Genomic DNA, 26,913 nt, shown 5'->3' with positions numbered 1-26,913 from the left:
GCCGCTTAGCCGCGAGTAAATAAACAGCCGCGCTTCCAGTCGGAGTCTTTAAACCCTTTTCTGCGGCAGGACTCTGCCGCCTAATTAACACGTAGCACTCACAGCAGCATGACTTAGGGACAAACCCAGCATTTACTCTGCTCTCATTGTTAACGACTCTAAAAATGCATTGTCACCAAAAAAACAAACAAAAAAAACACATTAAAAACTGAGAAATGACAATGCAGCAATATAGAATTCATACACAACACTGGCAGAATTACCCAGAATCCTACAATCCTAAAGCTGAATTTGTGTGTGGCTGTGGATAAATAACTTGAGTATTATGTCTCTACATCTTCAAGATATTTAAAACATATTCCGAAGCTCTGTTTGACTGAGTGCTGGGCGCTTGGTAAAAGCAGGTAGATTAAATTCACATACGTGGCAGAGCCTATTAAAATAAACAGGAAATACACAGGGGCTCATTAGGGGGTGACCTTAAGGCTGACTGCGCAGGGGAATAGGGGGCATCACGTCCTGTCCGGCTCCGCAGCGCAGATCTCCTGACAGCGGCGCCTCCTCAGGCACCCCGAGACGAGCAGGATTACCGGCTGTGTCATTTTTTAATTTGCTCATCCTGTCTCCCAACCCGGGGGAAACCCACACACTGCACAGCACGCCCATTGCATTTTTAAAAGCCAGGTATTTTTGTTGCGTCGGATTGGGGCAGAGCCTTCTGGAAATGAGTAGACCTTCTGGCATTCGAACCTGTGACTTGTGGGCGAGGGGGGGGGGGGGGTTAGATCCAAGCCTTGCTTTACTCTGTGCCACCTGCACGGGAGGCCTTGAACTTGTCAGAGACGGTGAAATGGAACCTCTGCACCTAACCTGTACTCAGGTCTCCAGATTTCTCAGGTGTCCCAATTATGACTGCCGAAGGAGTCCGAGAAAGGCAGCACATCTCGCAATCTTTTCCCATGTAAATGGGAGACACCCAGAGGCCCCTCGCTGCTATAGCTCAGGAGGAGTCCACATGGATGCAGTCATGAAGGCGTCTCCTGCAGTGCCTGACTGAAATGAGGAGGCTGAAAGTGCTGACAGGCAGGGAGGCTGAGCCGTACAGACCACACAGATGCAGCCGTGAAGGTGTCCCCTCTGGTGCCTGACTGAAAGCGAGAAGGCTGAGTGCATGGGATGTACCACACAGATGCAGCCGGGAAGGTGTCCTCTGCAATGCCTGACTGAAATTGCAGAAGGCTGAGCGGTCTACAGAGACTTTACGTCACCGAGTCCCAGGCCCTTTCTGTCCCTCTCAACGCGGCTATTTACTTCCCAGCCTCCCCCTTCACCTCCCCCTCTGCTGGCGCCGCTCCAGGCCCCGTTTCCTCAGTGGACAGCCTGCCAGCTGGCTGTAAGCAAGAGAGCAGTGGGGGACCCGTATAAAAAAAGCCCCCGTTGAGCTCAGTGCAACCACCCCCCCCTTCACAGCTGAGTTCCTTCAGGGGCTCCGCCAGCTCGCCAGAACCCAGCTCCACTGACCTACTTTCCCCAGGCCAGACAAAACCGCTGGGGCCACGATGCTGTTCTTGAGGCCCGGCTGGGGTTAACGCTCATGTATGGCCTGTCTTGTATCCTGCCCGTACGCATGGAGTGTTTGCCACCACTCAAATCACACATTTGTGTGGGGCCCCTGGGGTGTGGGGGCCCCCTGTTGGCCACAAACAGTCACTACATTGAAATGGGGCCCCAGAAATAACAAAGAATGCAGCTGGTTCTGTGTGGACTGGAGGCCAGACCAGACTGGACCCTTTGCTTGTAACTCAGTTTGTCCACCCTGAGCGGACTGATCTTACATGAGGTCCTTTCAGAATAATATGATGTCAAAAAAACAGGAGGAAGGTTTTCCGAAGGTAACCCTGGTTACGTATTAAATCATGCATGAGCTTTGTTACACGGCACAAAGGATACTACCCCTCACTCATCTGGGGCACCAACCCACCAACCTAAAAACATCTTACAGGATTTATAAATATTTGAGTCAATCTTATAGAAACTCATTTCAGTGACATCAAGCTGAGCCAACGCTTCTCCACGTCTAAGAAACGGAAAACCCAAGCGAGTCCTAGCAGTGTGCAGTGGGGCCACCCAAACCAGCTGGACCACTGCAGACGGACCCAGCTGCAAGGTTTCTCAGGAGTCGGCGCATGTCAGCTCAGTTCCTCAGAGAGGCACGTTTCGGGCAGCCCCGGCCAAAGATGGAGTCTGCGGGGTGTACGGACTTGGCTTCCCAGAAGCCCCAGGAAGCGGTTACAGGCTCACGCCAATGGGAGGAAACGTGTCACCACAGGAAGCTGAAGCTGACGCCTTCTTCTCAGCGTCTATTCTTGCACTCTTGTTTCCTGGATCCTCTCCAGAATTAAACCACAGCTGTCCTGCTTTCTTGTTCCGTTGACCTGTACTCGACCCGCAGGTCAGATTGCACACTGAAAGCCAATCAGAAGCCACCATTCGCCCATCACCGATGGCTTTGTTAAGTTAGTCCTTTCCTTCCTGAAACTGCATCTTTTAGATTGTCCTTGATAGTTTGTTTTGTGTTTTCTCCCTACCCCCTTGTGATGAAAAAGGGGAAATCACATAATAAGTTTGAATCCTAGGGAGACTGGGTCACTGGCCCCAACTGAAAGCTGATTGGCACACAGAGTGCCTCCTTCCCTGTCACTCACAAAATTTCATTGGCTAATGATAAGGTTGGTCCCTCTGTATGAATTACAGCCCCTCCTACACGCACAACCTTTAAAAACCCTAGAACTGCTCCGGTCGGGACCTCGTTCCTAACGTCCTTGTCGGTCCAGTGCGGTCCACGCAACTCTAACTAAAGGACAATGCAAGGGAAGCGTGGGAAGTGTATCACATGGGTTAAAGCCCAGGGTATCTACAAAGCAGATAGAGATTCCAGTAAAAACCTTCACTGGTCCAGTTCTCCCCAGCTATCGTGTGATGGTCTCTCCAGCATCACACTTTATTGCCACAGCTGCACATTCTTGGTAACCTGCTTGTTAAAACATTATTCAGGCTTTTAAAGTGACATTTGATGACCCCTTAAAGACCCAAACCTGAATCCTACTCCTTCCATAAATATTGTATTTTCCAGGAGAAAAGTCACAGATGTGATACGGCGGCACTTTCACAACTTTCTGGCTCTGGTGCATTTCATCCCGCGTCCCTCTTTTCTTCCAACTGCGCCCCTCTCTCCTCTTGCCTTGATGCAGTACGAACATGTGACCCCCCCGTCCGCCGACCCGTCATGTCGACCCCATGGGAGAGACGGTCAGGCTGTTTCAGAACTGGATCTGTTAATGTGGGTCGGGGGCGGGGAGGCGGCTCATTTTACAGATGAAGAAGTGGCTTTTTGCTGCGACGTCACCGGCTGCGTGGGAGCTGCGCCGGGTTGCCGCCCCCAATCCGGTGGTTCCCGCCGCATGGCGCCTTCAGAGCGGGACGTGAGAGTGTGATGTGAGAGGCACATGTGCTACGTTACACTATATATAAACCTGCTCCAATCGCTGCACACATGCACACACACACACAGACACATCCCAACCTTATCATTAACCAATGATATGTTTTGATTTGACATTGATTGACAGGGGAGGGGGGCAATCAGCTTTCAGCTGAGCCAGTGCCCCATTGGCCCTGCCCCTGTTTACACCACTGCATATGATGACTGTACATCTAACTCCCCTCCTTCAGGAAAATACATTCCCACCCTTGTCCGGTAGCTTTTTTGGTGAGTAAAAAACGTAGACGGATCACCAGACGTGAAGATCATGTTCTCGTAACATGGAGGCAGGCATTCCTGGTTTCAGGGAATCTTACAGACTCTGGCTGCATAATGAACTCGGAGTCTTCACAGTCAGTGCTGTCAGTGCTGGGGGGAGTGTTTACTCGGCGGGAAGGGGGGGGGGGGGGGGTGGATACTTACTGATTCCGCTCCACCTGCAGCACCAAGTCCCTCCCATCAGCTGTTAGCGCTATCTCGCCGCTGTCCGGGAAGAGGTCCTGGAAGTAGAGAGGCTGGTAAGGGGTCTTATCGTGCACAGAGTCAAATAGACACACCTCCTCTGTGAGAGCCAGAGAAGGCTGGTGCTGCACTGTGCTTCTCACAAAAACCACACTTTCATCAAGGCCACAGCAGCACACAGCGTTACCGCACACGCGTACGCATCCATAGAAAAGCTCCAGTTCTCCGCGACACACATCACAAAGTGCTCATCCAGCTGGATTCACACGAAGAACACAACAGAAAACACGGCTTCAGAAGCTGCCGCCCAGCGCAGCCCCTGTTAGTAGATGACCATATACTAGCTTATTGTGGCTATTTTGAAATGCCAGCTTTTTATATTGACAATAAAAATCGTAACCGCTTTGAACTTTCCCCAGCATTGCCGGAACCGCGGATGACACACGGCTATATTCCGATGAGTGACAAGTCATCTTTGTTCAATAGAGTCCCTCAGAGTGACTCACAGCGACCGTAATCTCTCCCGGCGAAGCGCCGACGGAAGATGACAGATAGATACGCGGCGGTCACGTCGGCACCTCCCATCGAGAAAGAATATCTCTGTATGCAAGATAAGCTCTTTAATCAACGGAACATGGGCAGATCCTTACTAGTTCGTAAATTAAAAAGAAAAAAAAAAACCCGACTGAACACCTTGATGAATTCCCCGCACCTGCAGATACTTCAGCGGTGGACGTGCCCACCTGCCATGTCAAAATAACTTACAGGGGGGGGGGGAGATCTTAGGTGAATGTGAATGAAAGTGAACACAAGGGAATAACACAACAATAGTGAAATGCGTTCCGTGTTCGGGATGACCTGAGGTATTTATCGATCCTGCGGTTCTCTATAGTCCGTGTGTGTTTTTCCTCTGTTCTATATTTCATGTTCTGTGCATGAACACTAAAAGCACAGATGTGTTGGTATCTTTCATTTCTCTCCTTTGTGCTCCCATGTTCCTTCAGTTGTGACGTTCCGGAATCCAGCAAACATGAAGCCCCTTTACGGCCTGGCAAAGAAGCAGAGACCTCGTTATAAAACAATCATTTCACATTTCTGCACTCATTCTTTCTGGAATATCGGCTCAGGAACCACACGCGTTGGATCTTGAGTCTGCTCCCAGCAGGGCGTGAAGGCGGAAATACAGATCTGTATCCCTTTGCCTTCCAGAGCGTTTCCCTAGAAAGCCGTAGCCTATATACGCAAGAGATCAGATGCGTGGGTTCAAGGCTTCCTCGCCTGAGCAGCTGGCTCTATGAAGGAGTTTCATTTCAGGAGTCTCTGTTCATAAATCATCATCTGACAATGGCCCCTGCTATCGTTGCTCTGCAAGACTGGGAGAGGCAAGAAGATCGTCAGGGATTGAGCACAGAATCCAGGTCACAGAAGCCTATGAGAAATGCAAAAAAAAGGTATTCTGTTCCTACATCAAGACCTCAGCTGAATGCTGGGGATAGCTCACCTTTGTAGTTTTACATATCATGCTCTACACAGGAACCTGTTGAATAAAACATCTACCTCCCCATTACAGGCTTCATCTCTCACGCCTCATGCATCCATCGTGCATTAGCAAGGTACTGCGATGACAATAATTACAAGCTGAACCCTTCAGGTTCCTGCTCAGTCCCTCCAAGGTACAGAAGACATTGGACGCGATGGATGACGTAGTGTCAGGCGCAGAATACGTCACAACAACATCTAAAGTCTAAAAGCTTTCAAACAGCTTTCTCATATCTCAAAACTCAAGTACGAGTGTCTTTCAATTGCCAAAAGAGTCAAGAATAGAGCAGATAAGCAGTTCATTTAGTCTGCTGATCAGAAGGACAGATGGTTGAGTGACTCACCACCCCCCCCGCCTTCCCCGCCTGTCCTCATGGGAACTTGACTACTAGCATGAATGTATAGGATCTACAGAAATGTCTTTTCTCTCCTTATATCTGCCAGCTATCTCCAATGGCAACAAATTCATGAAGTACATTTAAAAATCATGACATAATGAAAACAGTACACCAGCCTGATTAGTGTATTCCTCAAACTTTCAGTAAGATCTTACTACTGGGTTCCCGAATTCCGGTCCTGGAGGCCAGTCTGCAACACACTTTGCAGGTTTCCCTGCTCAGACACGCCTTGTTCAGCTCCCCAGCCAATTGCCTGGTTTAGTAGGTGGGTTAGGGTTAGGGCTGGGTATTGTGACCAATTCGGCGATTCGATTCGATTCTTATTTTTATGGTTTTGATTCGATTCGATTTCAATTCGATTCGATATCGATTAGCTATCAATATTTCATTTAAAATATTAGTTTTGCAGACATGGGATCCATATTTTGATATAAATGCTGGTAACTGAAACTCTCCTACTTAAGTTTATTACTGAAATACACATCTACATTAATAATAGGGTGCACACAGTTGTTTATTTTAAACAACTTTTATTTTAAATGAACACTGTAACTAGAAGTCATAAATATGTTTTTAGTGGAGCAATTCGAAAGATGGCGACACCTTCAGGACGAGAGGTGAATATTCATATCCTCTTACGTGAAGCACGCGCATTAAGAATCGATTCGGGGATTTCCCGAATCGATATCGTTGCGTTAAACTGAAGATCAATTAAAATCGGAGAATCGATATTTTTTACCCAGCCCTAGTTAGGGTTAGACTGGTTGCAGACCAGTTCTCCAGGACCAGAACTGAGGAACTCAACCTTTGCTACAAAACGCCAACCTAGATCGAAATACTAATCACGAACAGATTCCTAGAATATTTGTCCCGTTTTTGAGAGAGCACAGCAATCATCATAACCTTGGTAAAACTCAATGAATTATTAGAGCTTTCAAGAAGATCTTCATTCATTGTCCTATCAAATCTGAGTGGTGCATTTACAGTAATACAGTTAATACTGTTAACAAACATGGCTGATGTACTGAATGCAAATGAGTTAATTTGCCATCATAAGCAAATATATGAGGAAAAATGTTTTGCATTTCACGGCCTCCACCAAAAGTTAAGGAGGCTCTCTGCACTGCCCCCAGTTCATTCTCTGTGACGACATCCCCGGAACGATTCTCCGAAAGTGTCCCGTCAACACAGCGGCTTAAAATAAAGGCAGCAGAAGAGTAAGAATCAGCTTCCCCTGCCTGACAAGGCATGTTAGCGATTTATAATGAAAATGGAACCATCTGAAGACATCTAAAATCTCTGTGACCACTGTTCCTCTTTTCAGTAAATTCTCCGTTGAGCGTTTTGATTCCTTGTAAATAGATGTAGCTAAATATAGGAGAATCGGTGGACTCGCACCTTCCGGCTGGGTACTCTGCTTTAACCCCACAGTGCAAAGATTTGCAGTGCAAAGTGGTGTTTCTACAATGTTTATGTGTATGCTGGGCCGGATTCGGGCATAGGACAACCACACATTTGCCGAGGGCCTGATTGGCACAAGGAGGCATAGACAAACTCAAGGAAAAAAAATATATATATTCATATATAAAAGAATAATTACACAAAATGAAAAACAATTTTAAACCCATATTAATCAAATGAAAATGTTTTTATGCAGGCAGCGACACAGCCAGCTCTGGATATACGTAGAATAGGCAGCTGCCTAGGGACCGAAATTACCTGTGTTTTGGGAGAAGTGAAATCACCATCAGTGTTCCTGAGGTACCTCCCAAGTAAAGTTCTGCCCTGGGCCTCTGACAAGGCAGTGCATGTGTGTGTCCTGATGGGCTGTGTTTGCCTCGCCTCTACGTCACTTTGGGCAAAAGCACCTATTAAATAAAGTAGATATAATGACTCATCCAAGAACTTCTCATTTATCGCGTCCTATGCTGCCTGTGTTAGGTCCAAGGTCCCCAATACTGTACATGCAATTGGAAAACAGATCGATAGATAAATGAAAGGTTCTCTGTTGCCCTGAGCCAGTGGTTCTCAGTCCTGTTCCTGGTGCGCCCCCCCCCCCTCACTAGAATTCCAACCCTACTTTAATCAGGCCCAGATGGTCCTTAATAGGCTAATAACGAATGTGGCAGGTTGAAAGCAGTGTGGGTTGGAATGAAAACATTCTGGCAGAGCGGGCACCAGGAACAGGATTTGGAAGCAGTGACCTAAAGCTGGCAGCATATATTCCTGATAGCCATATTACTGGGAGCTGTGAACTTCAGCAGAAATGCACCCTTGCTTACTAGAGAGGGGCTGGTCAGACTGCACCCTGTCCACATAACCCCCGGCGTCCAGCCCTGCTCCTGCCCAATTTGGTGAATATCATAAAGATCTGAACGTGCTACTTATGACTTATTTCGCATCTGGCCTTAACACCCACGCACGATCCCACTGGTCGCACGGCATTCAAATAATTACGCTGCCCAAGCCCGCTTGCCGGGGGGGGGGTCACAAACGCACACCCTGCTTTTCTTATCCCGACGCCAATGGCCGGTTTTCTTACGCCCCCACTAAGATATTTTTACAGAGCTCTCTGCTTTCGTTGGGGGGGGGGGGGGGGGGTGTCACATCTGCAGATCGTGGTGTGACTCAGATTTCTCCTCGCTTTAATTGGGGGCCTCAGCAGAATGAGGTTCAGTCTCCCCGGGGAGCCACTGGATGCTGAGCCCGGATACGGGGCCGGTCCCAGAAGAGCCCCCCCCCAGGGGGCCTCCTGTTCTCACACAGGTATTTCCTGCTTCCATCATACGTATTTTTTGCTTCATTCAGCTCAAGCTCTTTTCGAGACACCTTTCTGAAAAACAGGTAGCTTTTTTTCTTCTTTGTTCAGATTTTTTCCCCTATTTAACCTACCTAAATTGCCTGGAAACATTTATTTATAAAATGCTGTAAAAATTCGGCATACAAAAATACTGACTTAAACTGACTGCAAATAAATTGATTAAGGGTCACTCACTTCATAAACTGATAAAGTGTATGCTGTGATTGCCTGCTATTGTTCCTAATGCACAGCAAAACAGCAGTGAGTCATCAGTGTCAGATTAATCCTGAAATCCAAGATTTTCCCTGGGAGACATTTTCTGACAGAGAGAGCTTTCACTGGGAACAATTTCACTTCAAATGTCTCCTCTGAATGACCCCCCACCCCCAAATGGTAATCACCCCCTCACATTCCCCACTAATAACATCCTACCAACAGACAATTGTCATAAAATGTCCCCTAAATGGGGTTAAACACACATAAATTTAGTCCAATTCATTTTGAGGGATTGTGTGAATGTGCCAAGTGAGCGTCTCTCCAGGATTCCAGAATCTGTCGGAAGGTTGCAAAATAAAAAAAAAAAAAGATGAATCCTTCAAACTCATGCAATCAAACAGCGAGTGACGCTTGGGGGGGTCATGTGACAGGCTGGGGTGGTGATGACAGCCAGCTGACCAGTTCTGAGGCTTCCTTCAGGGAAGGTTGGGGCAGCTCAAAGTGAATAACAGGATGCATGTCTGTGGTTTTCCACATAAACGAATTACTAGCTTCTGTCTGGAATTCCTAACTCATATAAAGATTTATTAATGCTCAGTTTTAGCAACATGAACATCCAGTCGCTGGGTTAACTTTTGAGTGCCAACCACTTCTCCTCCACAGCTAAGTCAGTTTATCTCACACCAATATCTGGCCATATTCCAACACAGAAAACCTGTGCGGTTTTTCTAAGTCAGGTCATGAACTGTGGCAGAATGCTGATCTGATGCGATTTAAAATGTCGACGGGGCGAAACTCTCGCTAGACGGTGGCCGGTATTTGGACGCTTGGGCGGTGACCCAGATGGGGCTCCGTCAGGCTTCTCTTTGGGAAAAAAACAACATGGAACAATTCATATTTATGAAGAGACAAATAGTTTTCGCGAGAGGGTTGAGAGAGCGTTGCACCTGACTGAAATCCAACTCATGCAGTGGCTGAGCATTTCATTAATGTATTTATAATGTTTTTGATGGTGGGAGAGATGACCCAAGGCAGGAGCCGAAGATGGTCAGAGGGAATGTGTTTGGTGCAGATTCAGAGCCCAATGCACTACACTCACAATGAGGCGAGATCAAAGTCGAGGTTAGCTTAGCAGAGATACATGATATATCGATTACCATATCTGTATCGGCCGATATTCAATAAAAATCAAGAAACTGGCCTCGGTTTGATGTCAGTCTTGGTCGATATTGTGGATGATATTTAAGCGTTATCAGTATTCAAAGTTAGCACCGGCGCTAAAGACACAGCTACTAAAGTAATGGAGACGATTGTACTGGGCGATAAGCTATTTTCTGTAGTTGAGACGAGGCCCCAAAGTACTAGCCTGCCACTTGCTTATGACCCATCATTAAGTCTGGCCTGCAGATTGGCGTTTTGTTTTCGATACATTAAAAAGTGATGCAATGTCCTTCCGTTAATCAGTAACCCAACTGTGCTCAGCAAGTGGCTCCTAGCTTAGCCAACTATCACTATTGCCGATTTTAGACAAAAATATATTGGATATCAGTATTGGTCAAAATTTTCGCATCAGCGCATCACTATAGTTTAGCTATCATTAACGGAGTCCAACACTTAAGCAACATTGACTACAAACCCAAAACTACTTCAAATTATGCTTTTCCTGAAAGAGCTTAATCCTTACCGACTATCAACATATATATAGATCAGAAGGCCGCATATATAAGCCTTTTAATAAATGAGGAAGCCCATTTGCAGTACACATCAAATATGCATACAGCCGGCTTCCTCTTGCCTTTTCGCAGAAATGGTTCTACGTGATAATTCTTATTCACGCCAGAGCGAGAGACGTGAAGTCCTGAAATAGTTTGAGATGTTGTGCCCCCCACCTCCCACCGACGTCATCCGGCATCATCAATCAGGACAGCCGAGACGTGACACAGCCAGGGGCCCCCCTCAGTGTTCGTAGCCGACCCCCCAACAGCAGTGAGGGCTTCAAGGTGGCCCGGCACGGTGCCGCTCAAATTAGCGAATTAGCAACAGGCTACCATTGAATGATGTAATTAATCTAAGTCGACCGCTCATCAGACAGGCTAAAATTAAACCCGTCTTAAAGAAGCCAATGGCTGTTAGGGCAGACTATAAGGCAAGACAGACAGACAAAGACTTCCACTCCAGCACACTTGAGGATCCAGGCCTATAATCGAGGAAATGCCTAAAGTAATTATAGATTTTATTTTCGGAGCACGCATGCAATTATCTCTCGGCCATTTTTGAAACTTTATGGATTTTAATAAATGTTGGGTCAGTGACTGGACACATCATTTATATGGAATGAGGCACCCAAACCACTGGAATTCTCCGGAACTTTGATTGTTTGGCTGCTTTTTACCGTTTAGCGGAAAAGCAATAAAAGCTACAAATCGCATTAATTATTACCATGTCAGATTTCAGCCAAAATCAGTGCTGAAGGGAATCACATCTTCACAGACGATTCAATATGGAGAAAATTACCAGGCGCCTTCAGACGAAGGAGACGGACAGTGATAAGCAGGAACTGGCGATAGTGAAGACTGTCGACAAGAGGCTCATCAACGGCTAACATCGAGACAGCTAATGCCCATTTAGCTATTTATCCTAGGAACATTCTTAATTCACATGATTCAGTTTCAACTAAACTGCAAAGGCAAGCTGATATTATGTCCCAAATCAACATATTTCATATGTATATTAAGCAACCATATATATGTATGTTTATAAATTTGACAGTATATACATTTGTAAATATAGGACATTTTGTCTCTGTTTTGGCCTGATATATTACCTACTGCTTTTATGATTGAGTTTTTTTAGGAAAAAACCATCCATGAATCTTCAGCATTTGTAGTAGAATACAGGGAAATAGTTGTGATGGTGTTGGCACAGTACTAGACAAGATGACACGACAAGCGTTGTTGAGCGTGTGTGACTAATGCTCCTTCACTGCCAGGGACACGTTGCTCAGACCCTCATGGTGGATACCAGCAGGTCCAAGAGTCATTCCCAAAATCACATCTTTTATAAAAGTTACTTATATTGACTGAAAACAGTCTGGTATTAAAATCCCACAGACCTCAAGGTCTCAAAAGGCTCAATTAAAAATATTATAGTATTGACTTTAAATCTGAAGCATTTCACCTTATGAGGATGCTTTGAATGTCCTCACAAGGTTATGAAACCATGCATACCCCCCCCCCCCCACACACACACAAACATACACACAGACAGACCTATACTCATATCTTTATGGAGACTCTCTTTGGGCGTTTTTAGTTTTTTTTTTTTATTGCAGTCACAGATTTTTATAAAATGGTCCTGAGAGGATGGTCTATACAATTTCAAAAGTGCAGGTTTTTTCTCACTGTGGAGACATTTGGTTCTCACAATGTAATATACACATGACCCACACGCACACACACACACACACATGCATACAGATGCGCGAGCACACATACACAAATGACTGGATTTTACAGAGAATGTCATCCTTAGGTGAAGTTCCTAATGGCTGTGAAAGTCCAGTCTATTCTAATCATAGGTTCCACAGTAAACAATCAGTATTCTGTTTCTTCTCCATCTAGGAAGAGACGCAAGCACAAAACCAAATTTTCATAAAAAAGACGTGAGAAATTACACTGTCGATGTATATTCCAAAAGCCAAGTGGGCGGTTTCATTTGTTTGTAATTGGGTGCAGTTTCTCTGTGAAATACAAACACACATGGAAATGTAACGCGGCCATGACCTATGCTGTTTGTTCTGATCCAAACTCAATGAGGGGCCTTAACAAAGACACAATGCGGCATCCAAGCCTGGGATTGCTCTTATTACAGAGCTTGTTAAGAAAAACAGTGAACATCTGGAGCCGTCAAACCCAAAGTGGTCATAGTGTAGCTTGAAAATGTCAGGAAAACTCACAGCCACAGGCTGCAGCAGAACAAACAGCTTCGTTCAATCCGTTCGGGAGTCAAAGCTGAGTCTTCCTGACCTGACTCGTCCCATTAACTTCGGCTGCAGCAGCACAAACAGCTTCGTTCAAGCCGTTCGGGAGTCAAAGCTGAGTCTTCCTGACCTGACTCGTCCCATTAACTTCGGCTGCAGCAGCACAAACAGCTTCGTTCAAGCCGTTCGGGAGTCAAAGCTGAGTCTTCCTGACTTGACTCGTCCCATTAACTTCGGCAGCAGCAGAACACACAGCTTCGTTCAAGCCCTTCTGGAGTCAAAGCTGAGTCTTCCTGACCTGACTCGTCCCATTAACTTCGGCAGCAGCAGAACATACAGCTTTGTTCAAGCCATTCTGGAGTCAAAGCAGAGTCTTCCTGACCTGACTCGTCCCATTAACTTCGGCAGCAGCTGCACAAACAGCTTCGTTCAAGCCGTTCGGGAGTCAAAGCTGAGTCTTCCTGACCTGACTCGATCCATAAAGCCTTGCCTAAGAACCCAGATGCTTTTCTCACCTGTGGGTCAGGAAAAGGAAAACCCCAGGTGCTGTGATGCCACCGCACTGCCAATTTACAGTCTGCCGCGAAGCGCCCAGAAACACACGCAAATGGAGAAAAAGCCCCCTTGCAGATCTAATGCGTTTCTGGCTGCTTGTCAGAACCCCCCCGCTGACACCCTGAAATGATTTTTTACATGCTTTCATTGCTGAGAGTGTAGTGAGATACAATTACATCAAGGAGACAGCCACACACACTTCTGCATGCACAATTTAATTAGTGCATGCTGTTTATAAATGTGCTTTTCACCTATTAATAAAAATAGAGCACAATTGATAATCACATCATTAAGAACAGATCACTAGCTATGTCAATAACAGTACTAAGCTTTATATGACAAACTGACTGTTCTGCAATCAGTACCCGATCCACGTTACTCCTGAATCCCGAAACGCATCAATCCAAGGAGTTGCATTTCCATGCATCATATGAATATATACGTACACCTAAAAAAAGACTCAGTGCTACATTTCATATGCTCATACACAAAAGCAGCTTCGTCGCTCAGTGGAGCAGCAAAGGCAACGTCAGCACTGCATTATGTCTTCAGGACATAATCAGACCTTCTGAATGGCAAGGGGGGGGGGGGGGGCACTGAATCAGTGGAGGAAGTGAGGATGCGGGAGGGAATTAAAGATTCAGTCAACCCCCTCGCTTCCATAGCCTAGGAATGGGAAACGCCCTCCACAGGTAACGCAGGTGTTTCTTTCTGTGCGTTTTCTGCTCGAAACATGACACCTGGGAGACTTGCAAGAGCCTGAGGCCCATGAAGAGGCTGGGGGGGGGGCAGGGGGGGGGGGGGGCGTACGCCCGCACAGCCCGCGGGCCTCGTGTCACAGGAAGAGACATGCGAGCTCCAACGTGTCACAACCGTGTGCGCTATAGCTAATTAAGCCCTTAACAGACGTACGGCGTCTTAAGAGGCCAGTAAACGCGTAACTTAATGATAAACGCCAACGTTGTTATCACGAGTGTCAGTAATAAAGCAATTCTTCCGGAAATGCGATCATTAGTGGTACAAAAATAACAGTTATGACCTTTGCATTGTCGATCGCTTCATGGCATGTAGCCTATCAGTTAGTATAATTATATATAATAGAAGTATTTTAAAAACATCTGGATGATTACTGAGGCATTGTTCTGCAGAAGGCAGGGGAGAGCGGCAACGTGGATGCATTCGCCTCTGGTTTATGAGGCGGACTCAACATTATTATTAGGCTGTGGCATTTTATAAAAAACATATGAAAAAGGCTGTCTGCCTGGCGGATTCAGAAATAGCCTGAACAGCGGTTATGGGGCTGAACTGCATTAGCACCGTACTTCTGAGCTCGGCAGCTTTGACTTAACGCTCAGGCCCAGCGTTAATGTTAAGGTTAATCGGGTCCTCCTTTCTGAATAAGTGGGCCCTGTAATGGGGTGAAGCGCAGGGTGTTGGACACCTTGAGTGGATGCAAATGTCGCGAAGATGAGTAATACGACTATCTGCCGGTGAATCTGGGGGGCGGGGCCCCGCCGGTCTCAGCCGTCCTCGGCTTCTCGCCGGTACCTGCGTCGTCGATCCCAAGAGGAGCCACGCCGGGGACCTAAGAGCTCATCTATCATCCAGTCGGCCCGTGCGAGATTTACTGCCCACGCCTCACACCATCCCGGGGCGACGCTCCTTGGAAATGTGCCCTAAACGTGCCACGTGCCGCTCACCGACAGGTGGTGCCCAGTTCCCGTCCTGCTGCTTGCTGTCACTTCCTTCATTTTCTTCCATAAGTTAACGAGTCTGACGCTAACAGAACGATACGTTTACTTAACTTATTAAGGAGACCCGTTTACCCAAAGTGAGATTTCAGAAAGCAGTATCAGTCAGTTCCCGGATCAGCTGAGATTTGAACTAGCAGCCTTCCGATCACAAGCACAGCGGCCTAACCCCCAGAACCACACACCACAGCGGTAAGGAAAGCTGTGGGTGCTTCTGTCACTCAAGAACATCCCTTTTTATGTTACTCTTGACACCGATGCCCGCAGATGGACAGGAAGACGGCATGTTTTTAAGGCTGAAATCCTTCACAAGGCCACAGCTGTGCCCCCCCCCCCACCCCACCACACCCGAACCCCCACCCCTTGACTAGTGCACCCTGCCACGCCGGCCCGATGATGAAAGCCAAGCCAGACAAACATTGCAAAACATGGCTGGTAAAAAAAGAAAAGCAACAACAAAGATGAGAGCTGTGGGTGTTGTGGGGGGGGGGGGAGACTAATTTACAGCAGGCTCCCCGGGTGTCAGGGCCTAGCTATGTTTTTATTTTGTAGGCCTCTCCCATAAGCTTGCTCTCTCCTCAGCCCCTAACCCTTCCCCCACCCTGCTCAGCGTGCACCTTACACTTCATAAAAAGCAGGATTCCTCTGCTGAGATCTCGGCTTGGAAGCGACCCGACAAAAGGCAACAAAAAAAAACAATCGTTCATTCACATTGGCGGCTGAAACTTCCCTCCGCCTAATGAAAGGCACATTCGTGCTGACAAACATGCGAAGACTCAGGGCCCTTTCCCAAAAACATGCCCCTCTTTATCGTGTTAAACTTATTTAAAAATGTACACTACTGACATACGCGGAAGGGAAAACAAGTTCTGACAATGTGGAAGACAACCGGCACGCTAACTTTTAAATCTTGACCCCATAATATCTTCATGAAAAAGTTCTTCATGAAAACACAGATCCATACGGCTGGTATCCATCTGGAGGTGACTGGGCCAGGCGTCTTGTTTGCTCGAGGATGTCCTCCTTTCAGTGGATTGTGGTGTATTGACTGCAGAAGCATCGCAAGGCTCTTTATTTATTTATTTTCTTCCCGTCTAGGATTTGTCGAGCATTTCTTCTTCATCCAGGCGGTGAAGGATACGCACAGCCTTGAGAGGTCCTTCATCCTTCATAGTTGGGCTTGAGGTTCAGTTAATTTTCCTCCCTGGGACTGTGTCAGCAGAGGCCTTCGCACTGCAAACAGAGCTGCTGGTCCATTCCCAAGTCCCCATCCTAGTCGTGCATCACAGTTGTCTTTTTGCCCCCCCCCCCCCCCCCCCCACCGTTTCCATCGACATCGAGTGTCAAAGTTGCCTTTTGCCAGCCTTCAAACATGACACCACACAACATCCTCATCAAAGCTCTGGAATTTGAACAGCAATACAGCCAGAATAAAAGTTTGGTCAAGAAAAATCAGTCGCACATACATGTCATGCATCATCTGCAAAATAAGTAACCTGTCCTTGTGAAGGACAACATAGCCTCATAAACATCAAAATGAATCCATTGTCATTTCCCATTAGAAAACCTATTTCTGTAGACAGCCTAAGATATGAGCTGGTACATGCAGATGACGAGCATCGAGATGCACAAACCTAACTGTCATTTTGACCATATGCACTCCTTAATGGATATCAGTGAAGGGGTCCTCTTTCCGCTCCATAATGTCCTTGCTTTAGAAAACCCGCCTTGACTCTTCCTCATTCCGATATCTTCGCCCTGCCTCCTAATGGGCTGGAGAGGAGCCGCTATACGCTGATGACGTCAGAGTCCATCATCTGTCACAACTTCCCTGTTTTCTTTAAATATGTGACCACGGCTTGGGCCACACCCTGGACGCCTCGCTCCGCCAGTCATGATGATGGAAGCCAGTGAGGCGTGGGACCGATGCTCATGTTGCTTGGTTGCCCCCATTATACAACGGTTTGGATATTCACCACCTCGGGTGCAGAAGGCTTATCTGCCCGGTGAGTGGCTCCGAGGTCTGTGCATTTACCTTATTTATCCAGATAAGATCTCCTCTTTTAAAAGATGTCGTGGCTGCTGAGCTGCTCCTTTCTTCACCACCATTTCAGTTCATATCGCACCGAAGTATACCAAACCATAGTATACCAAACCATAGTATACCAATAGTATTAGGTGGTGTGCTCCACTAACCAAATTTTAAAAACATAAAGATATGCCAAGTTTATACAGAATACTAACTTTTGAGTGTCACAAAACGCATCTCATTGATATTTTAGCCGTAGTACTAATCTGCTTACCAAATTGTGGGCGTAAATAAATGCCCGTTTAGTACTGAAAAGCTTTGCCTGTCATCTGATGCTGATTATTGCACATGTGCCCAGCCCTAATTGGTTCAGAGAGAATACTAATCAGATGTTTTGGTCCCGCCTCCTCTAGGTGCTTGGACCCACCTCCTCTACAATCTGATTGGTTATCTCTCTGAACCAACCATTTTTCCTTCTGCCCTCATAACATTTTTGTGTAAGTAAAACTCCCAATAGAGAGTGGCATCTGGCTCGGCCAGTTATGACACTGGGGTTACAGTCAGAAGTTGGGTGGCCAGATCCCACGTTTGACTTTTACCTTTGAGTCCTTCAGGAAGGTAACTTTGTAAACCATGATTGTTAAGGCAGTGCTATATAAATAAAAATTTATTGATAGACTGATATGGCCCTTAACCCTGCTGCATTATTTCATTGTGCGTGACACTGGATAAAAACATTTGCTAAATAAATAAGAGGTAAATAAGCCGTGTCAGTCCTGTTTGACTGGCAAGCAACTGAATGACAATTTTTTGTGCGACACAAAGCAAAGGCACTTTTGCGTTTCTTAAAAAAGGAAAGCGATCACAGACCTAATCGCAGACCAACAAAATGTGGCCTATGTCTTCTGAAAAGGAATTGCAATTTATCGCTTAAAGGGTTAAGATTATTAGATGTTAGGAAAACTGCAGACTAATTTTGAAATCAGACATAATCAAAATAGCACGATAACAAACATCCAATGTTTGCCGTGTAATTTGACTACAAAAATATTTACAAAAACATCAACAGCAGCTCAATTTGCTACTGGACTGAACCTGATTCGGGAGGCTTGGGGCTGCTGCAAATGCGGAAATTTAATTATCTTAAATGCTTTAATGAGAAAAAATGTTCATTTTAGCTTGCCATTAGTTTAAGCCAGAATCCTAATGGAACAACTGTGGCCGTTTGCTATGCTCAAATGGTCAACGGCGATGAATCTTTAAACATTTGCTCTTCAAAATTCACTCTAATTGCAAGCTACATAACCACTCCTACACACTGGCGTGGATCTCCAGGCACTGAGCATTTAGCCTGACAATAGTACACTAACCGTTCTCCTAAGCACGCGAATGAGGCGGCGTTAAGCAATCATTACTCCCTGGTGTCTCCGGCTACTCGCACGGTAGCTACGGACTCGGACACCCGCAATTAAGCGTCACACCTCCTGTAGACGTCATTAATCATTATCATTATCCTGCTGGAGGACGTGTCCGTCTGCTCCAAAAAGCAAGAGGCTGCTTCCCGGGGGACAGCGGGCGCAGGTGATCTGAATTCGGGAGGCTTTGATCTTTCTAGAGTACTTTCGGACGTGGAGGCCAGAAACTGGGTACCAGGAAAGCAGGAAAAAAGAGAGACGTATTGAGAAAAGGGGAATTAGAGCGGCAGTAATTCTAGGATTTTTTAAGGTGGGAGGCATAAGAAGGGCTGTATGTTTTGAATCTGTGAGTGATGGGGGAGGGGCCCTCTGAGGACCAATCAGCTTTCAGCTGGGGTCAGTGCCCCTCCGGCCCCTCCCCTGTACACATCCCTTAATAACAGTGTCTCTTCCACTGGAAGGTACTTTTGATTCACCTGGCTTCCCCCTCCCCTTCCTCTTCATTTCTCAGAAAATGTACTCCGCTACGCGTGAAAAGAGGCGATGCAAGGAACACTTAATTTATTTCGAGTTGCCGAAACACGCTCGCTCTCGGCCCTCTCCCAAGGCTTTAATAAGTCTGTCCATCTCCTGCGTCCTATTTTCCCCGCTTGCCACTGTGAGCCGCAAATTCTTTTTCAGAAACAATTAACGTTTCCTAGCGCCGATTGGTGCAGGCTTGATTGGCGCAGGCCTGATTGGCGCAGGACTGATTGGCGCAGGCCTGTGCGATATCGACTGCATTTGTCGTCTCCAGCTCACGCGTTTGAGGATTGCGTGATCTCGGTCTAAGCTGTGTGTTCCTTCAGGCTGAAGGAGATCAGGCCAGCATCAGACGCAGGCACTGAACCTGCAGCGTGTTACTGCCACTGCTATATATAGAGCACAAAGAACTTCAAACATGTACAAACTCCCAACTGTTAAATAGAATGATGCCCGTACATCTAACATGAGAGAAAGCTTTCAGAATCTTTCCCTCTCAAATGAAGGAACATCCAGGTTTAAACGAGCGAACAAGGTCCTTTAAATGAACTTAGCTTATACTTGCAAAATACGTGGGAACCAGCAAACTGACAGAAGAAAGGACCAGCCTTGGCTGTGGATCTACTCTGCAGCACCGGTCCTGCTGGAAGTCGGTGTGAGAGACCCTGCAGGACAAATGCATCAAACTTCTCTCTGGTGATCCTTCTCTCCGGTGAGCTCGAGCGGGTCTCTAGGACCTCGAGGGTCCTCAGTACAGAGGAATAGATTGGAAGTCGTGGGTACTGGCGTTCCGGGGCATGTAAAAGGACAGGTCTGCAGAGACACCAACGCATGCACTGCATGTGGGGCTGCCTCTTCAGCCTACAGAGTAGCGCTCTGCAAACGAACCGACGGGGAATGCCAACTACATGTCCTCCAGGGCCCAGATGTCAGCGGCAGCACCGAGCTTCGCAGAAGTGCCTGTCCTACAAGCCAGCGGCTCTCTCTGACTGCCTGTCAAGCTGTATTAGAGACATATTACTTGTACTCGGAAGAATACCCAGAATGCACTGTGAAGGACACATCGCTGGCAGTGTGTACTTTGTTGTCACATATGAGACGGTGCACAAAAATGCTAACTTCCTCATCCAATGAATCGTGCTTCCCACAGTTCCTGAGTGTCATTCACATATCTGGTGACACTCTTGCAGCCTCAAGGAAATGGATACTGGGGTAGTCATGTCATCCTCTAAGAGATGTGGCCCAAGAGGTTCTTTTTGTTTCTGTCATCATTATATCGGTTGTGGTTTTTCTGGTCGGCAGCAAATTTAACACATCCATACTTCCAAAAGCCTTTTCATGGCTCCAGCAGTTAAAGAATTAAAGAAGCCAGTTCCCTCTTTAACTAATTGACACGTAACCATTTATCAGCTTGTTCCACGTTCCCCTCATAGCGTCAGTAGTCAAAAGACCAGATAATGGCCTGTCAGGTGTCAGAGTACCGCAGCTTACATGATACAGAGAACGTGCACGTCATCAGATGGTTAAACTCTACGGGAAACGGTCCAAAGACTCTGTGTGAGTCAGATTCCAGGTCCTTACTCTCATGTCCTCAGTTAAGATGTAAGGCCAAGGGAAGAAACCACTGATCATAATTAAAGGACTGAAGATTACGGAACTTCCATTTGCGAGCTGTGATTCCTCTCCCACTCCCGCCTCCTTAGCCCTCATTTGCATACAGGCATAGGGTGTCTAGTCAAACAGACTTTCCCCTTTTTGTCCATGATTGAAATATTTCTTTCTTTTTTGCCTGGAACATCACAACACTAAAACAGAAAATGGCCATTATGCCCTGTTTTTCTTTGGAGCTCAACTGGAAACATCAGTCCTTTCAGTCTGGAGTTTCTGGCGTGCGTTGGCAGAACGTTTTCTCATCTCTCAAAACATGAAGTCAGGAGAGATACGCTCCAGTCCTGCCCTTGGAGCACATTGCTGCGGGAAATGGACGCCCGTTAAGCTAACAGAAAACACACTGTACTGTAGTTGAAATTGCTTACATGAGAGCTGCATATGGAAAAAACCCCAGAAGACTATGTCTGGGAAATGTTAACAGTGGCAAAATTTCTTATCTCAGAAACAGGCCCCTCTGACATTAGCTTTTTGTACAAGAGACTGAGTTCATGTATAACTACATTTGTGTATTAATGGATTGCAAAACACTGCAGATATTTTTATCAGTAATATTTTACCTGCTGTTCTACTTAATGAGTAAAGTATGTTATACATTTGTATAACTCAAGAGACTTGGCAGTGCTGTATAGAACATAGACTGAGTTGCAATAATATTTTTGGTTGTTTGAACATTTGGGCAGCATCATCACCTCACACCTCTGGCAATGGGGGTCGAATCCTGTCCCCCCGCTGTATGCCCAACGAATAGTGTGTGGCTCAGCGGGCTTTGCAGAATGATTTAGGCAGGGTCGGCTGAGTGATTTCCCTGCTGGGTCCCTGAGCCAGGCCCATAACCCCAATTGCTCCCGTGATTGGCTGATCCTGTTTTTCTCAATTGTACACCGCTTTGGATAAAAGCGTCCATTAAATAAATAAATGTACCGTAATGCTCCAAGGCCTGGCTGTAGTTACCCTGGCCTGGGTCTACCCCAGCCTTACGCTGCCTGGGAAAAGCTACGGCCCCCACCAGACACCCACTATTGGATGAAAATGCAACAAAATGTACAATATATGTATTATTACTTTGTCTGTTTTCTCAAAAACAAGCCGTGTTGTAGTTATGCGAGATCCGAAATGTGTCTTTACTAGACAGAACCCAAGAACCTTTTAGCATTACTTTAAGCAACCTCCTCATCTCTCTTTCACAGTTTGCTATCTGAATTAACGTACATTTCTTTTCCACTTATTCAAAGAGGAAACTGACTGAAGAATAATATAGTTATCAGAATGATTATGGAGGCCACCTACCTATGAAACGCTTATCTGCAGAGGCCTTGGGAGTCTGTGGAATAGACTAAACGTTCCACCTTTGTACTCTTAAATACAAAATCAAATCTGAGGAGCACGGGAGGAATCCATCTTCGGGGCCCAGCGGATAGCAGCGTCTGAAGTGGCTTGGACCGGTACAGTCCTGACGCGGCGACCCAGGGGAGAGGAACGAAGTGCCAATGGTGGCTGTGCTAAAGGCGGCTATCAATCGCGGTACCTGCTGGCTAATGGCGTAGCATGTATTTTCCCTGAACTGTATTATTAACTTAAGCAAAATTCGAACAATAACATACGAGAAACACTTTAGCGTTAGCTTAGCCCGGCCCCCGCAAGGCCTCCTGGCCTTGCGCTTACAAATCAGCGACAGTAGCATTCTTCCGTCTGGAAGCTTCTCTCATCCCGATAAACCATCGTGCTGGAACTTCAGGTTTACCAGCACACGTACTGTCTGAGGTTTGTCTTGTGTGAGCGAATTTTTAACTATATTCAGATCCTGACCTATGGCTCATTCTGACCATGACATCATTTGTATCCATGCTAGTAAACCCAAGCAAACGACAAAATTTGCTCATATATATATATATATATGAAGTCTTTCTTGATTACGGAATCTCTTCATTAACCTGACATATGTAAATGTGTGGTGGTTTTTTATCATCATGTATGTAAATGTTATGATTGTTATATATATTTACACATACACGACATACGCACTAAAACACGCACTAAAAAAGCATCTGTTGCCTATTTATATCCCCACATGCAAGGCATGCTGTAATTATCCTCAGCGACTGGCACCAGCTCGAGAACTAACACCCACGGTCTGACGGCCCCATAAAACACCCGTCTCCACACACGAGGGTCGCAGAACGAACCCTAGCTGGCTTTGAGATTCAGCTCGCGACATCTCCTCCGACCATAACCCACTTCCTGTAAAAAGAGCCTGGCCGTCGTCCATTTCTCCTCTCCACCCCGCGACTCCGGAACCTTCCGGAAAGTGGCCGGGGTGGCGGCGAAAGTTTCCGCCCGGCTCTCTCCTCTGCGACCTGCGACAGTTTGCGGTGGGAAAGTCTCTCGCGCTCTCTGCTAGTTTTGGGAATGGAAGCTCTGGTTTGGCTTCAGCTGAAATAACAGCAGGTCCACTGGGCAGCAGGGCTGTACATCTGTAACGACCTCTTGTCCCACATCATCCGACATCCCATGTTGCCGGACACTTTTTTGTTTTCCTTCGACCCTCAATCTTCCTTCCCGCCTCTCTGGCATAGAGGTTGCGTATTGACAAAACGGTTCCCCTTCTACGTTACCATATCGCTACTTTTGCAGAGGAGGAGTAACAATCCATGTATAGACGGGGGGGGGTCCAGCAGCCAGGAGATGATAAGGAGGCATCTTTAGGACAATAGCCACCCTGATTCTGCATCTGATGATAAACTGACAATCTGTTGGCGCAGCTTTAGAAAATAAACAACACGGATGCCAATCAGTCTCCATTTATATAACACCCTTTTGTGAGGCACATTTTCAAATGATTCTTATAAACCAGTCAAGAAATCAGCATGTTTTTGATGAAAAAAAAATAAGATATAATGCATCATTTGGCTAAAAGGAGTTGGAATGGACTGTGTTTGCCTGAATTTTCCATAATATTTATGCAGGTGGCAACAAAACACCAAGCATCATTCACATCTATAAAAAGACCCTATTGTGCTATTGTGCCTGTTCCTCATCAATCCTGGGGGACAAAGCCATGGTTTAATAACAGCCACATCAATCCAAACTTGCGATAGTAACGAAGAAACCAGAATATTGGACACAAATGTTACTGGGAAGCCAAGTGTAGTTCTCTGAAATTTCCCATGGCTTCTATTCCGCGTCCTCCTTGTGAGAATTTGGAGGAATCCGTTGGACCGACCTGACAAATGGCTGACATTTTGGCGAGACAAGACCATGCTGTAACTTCATAAGCATGCGAAGGGGCCAGGAAGAGCAAGTGATTCCCGAGTTTAGAAATGCTTTCTGTAAATCTGACCTACTTCCTGGTAAAAACCCCTAGAAGGAATGAAGATAGTTTGAGGAGCGAGATGTTTTAGTGCCCAAAGCTGCCAAAGTGCTTCATGTTTATCTCTTAAACCTTGCATTCAAAATTAAACAACCAACAGGCTTGTTAGGGATATAAAGTCCCGAATACATCATTAACAGGCCGAACCAAAAAAAACTTTTATTAGTAATATTTCAGCAACCTAAACACCTGTTCACTGCAATAGCTATCAAAAGTCAAGGATTCTGTTAATGTCCAGTTATTCAAAGAGAAAACTAGGTAATATTTTACCAGGATTATTATTATAATCTGCACATCCATTCTTCTTTGAGTCTTTCTACTGAGAAATACAGAATGAAATCAGACAGTGGACTTCAATCAGACCAGCAGATCGAGGACCAGGCAGCTAGCAGATTCTGAAGTGTCCTTGGGCCGATACAGTTTGAAGGCGACAATCAAAAGCAGGAGGTGGAGAGGTAGCGGGAACAGTGGCCGTGAACGTGTTGCTTGGCAGCTGGGAACATTCGGGCGGTCCTTGTGTGTAGAACGGTTCCGAGAGACGGACGGTGTGGGATGTGCATGTGTCTCACATCCCAGGCCTGCTATAGGATCTCTGCAGACCTTGAGGTTTTTACGGCGTAGGATGATACATGTAACACCAACGAGCTCCGGGTGCTTGTAGAGCTCACAGCAGTGGTGGTCAGCAGCTCATGCGGCTTCCTATAAGCAGGCATCACTGCGCAGTGTCACTGTCATGGGCGGGGCACACTGTGCCGGGGGGGCACACTGTCCCAGTGGGGCACCGGCGGTGAAGCTTGCTGGGTGGCTGGACCTGGCGGTTTGCTAAGTCAGTGCCCCGTCAGAAAATGGCGTCCCAGTCGGCCCCCTTTGTCACCAGTTGAGTTCACTGGCTCACTGGCACTGCCTCACAGGGATGCATACGGTCTGAGGCAAACACTGACGTACTGCAGTAACTACTCCACACAATAATAATAATAATAATAATAATAATAATAATAATACATTTCATTCATACAGTGCTTTTCAAAAACTTAAAGATGCTTACAAAGAACATAAAGTAAACAGACATAAAAAAAACACATTTTATGGATAAGGAGGGTTATAAGTTTAAGCAAACAAAAAGGTTTTCGGTTTGGTTTTGAAATTGGAGACTGTTCAAGTGACGAATGGCAGTAGGGAGGGAGGTCCAGACTCACGGAGCTAAACGCGAAAAGGCACAAGGCTGATCTCATCCTCTCCATTTGTTTGCCAGTGTACATCTGCAGATTTTCCAAAGAGCAGCAACTAAAAATCTTTCATTCGATACACTGTATAGCTACACATATCTTGACTGCATAAAGTAAGTAACGCCAACAGTATGACGGTATATAAAAATGGATAATATCTACCACACACTCTCCCAGGACCTGGAGGAATAGGTAGGCAACTGTGATTTGTGACAGAAAATAATAATTGAGATAAATCACGATTTTCAGTTACAGCACATATTGTAAAATGCTTCAGAATAATAGATACAAATTAGTTTCCATTTGTCGATTTGGTTAAGCAGTAGTCACATGGTTGACTGTATTCATCTACTGTCTTATGAAATCTGACTGTTTTGTGTGGATCATTACCGACATCACATAGATTTCATGATATTTGAAATGCGCATCTGACCTCTCTAAATGCCCAAGCATATCCTGCTAGTTTCATTTAAGGTTCTTGTTTATTACCAAACGACATGCACCAATTAACACGGGTGGCCTACAAGCTACATCAGATAAGAGCATCTGGCAAACGACTGACCATTAATTCACAGATTTATATGCTGCTTAAAGAGCTCTGGACCCCCCCCCCCCCAAATCTATGTGGTGTTTAGAATCCTCCTAATATTCCTGCATATCATTCGCTAAATTCAACACCAACCAGAGGGTCAGTGAACAGACTTGAAGCTGCTGGCCACATTGCAATCCTGTCTAAGGTTTTATCCATTACTACATGTAAATTGACTGTGGACCCCATAGCCCAGGTTCATATAGGTGTATGATCATTCAGTTGTGGCGTGACAGGTGTGAAAAAGTCACATTCCTACCAGCTTTTTTTGTGATTCTGATTGGTCCATGTAAGTGTCACGCAGCAACATTATCCAATGAGGGCAGCCATTTATACACAAGTCCTGCCTCTCATTGGACTCCACACGCTACTGCTGCTAACTGGGCTTTCCTGACCCTACCGCACAACCACCCCCCCCCCAAGCCGCTGACTGACAGCCCGCCCGCAGAGAAGCCCAGCATTCCTTAAAATAACACACTTCTTTGATGTTCCTCAGTACGAGCCTGATTGTCACCTCCCGACCCACACTGCCAGTGACAGGTGGGCCCAACCATGACCTTGCTTCACTCTCTTTGAGATGCGGCTCAGATCATTAGTGTGCCCATGAATAAGCGAGTTCACCGTTATGATGCGGTGAAAATTATGGGATGGATGAACCACATGACGTGCGTCCGTGAATGCCAGGACGACTTCCGCACCAGGCCCCGGAATTCCCACTGCAAGTCCACACAATCTCAGATCATTTAAAGCCTAGTTTGAAACGTATCTCACAAGCAATCCTTCATCTCACTGGATGTATCTTTGGATGGACACTGGTGGACCAATGACAGCGGAAGAGACAGAGACAGCAAAT

The 26,913-nt window shown here is 46.2% G+C and overlaps 1 protein-coding gene across 1 annotated transcript in view; it reads right to left on the bottom strand.

Annotated features, from left to right (window-relative positions):
- Nucleotides 1-26,913, bottom strand: part of adam19a (ADAM metallopeptidase domain 19a) — a 102,145-nt gene that overhangs the window by 52,517 nt on the left and 22,715 nt on the right. The window contains exon 3 of the mRNA XM_023831406.2: nt 3,965-4,041. Within this exon, the coding sequence (XP_023687174.1) occupies nt 3,965-4,041 (77 nt within the window). The remainder of the gene's footprint in view (nt 1-3,964; nt 4,042-26,913) is intronic.

This window comes from Paramormyrops kingsleyae, chromosome 12 (genome assembly GCF_048594095.1).
Source record: "Paramormyrops kingsleyae isolate MSU_618 chromosome 12, PKINGS_0.4, whole genome shotgun sequence".
In the NCBI taxonomy this organism is placed as follows: Eukaryota; Metazoa; Chordata; class Actinopteri; order Osteoglossiformes; family Mormyridae; genus Paramormyrops; species Paramormyrops kingsleyae.
This window is presented reverse-complemented; position numbering and strand designations above follow the sequence as displayed.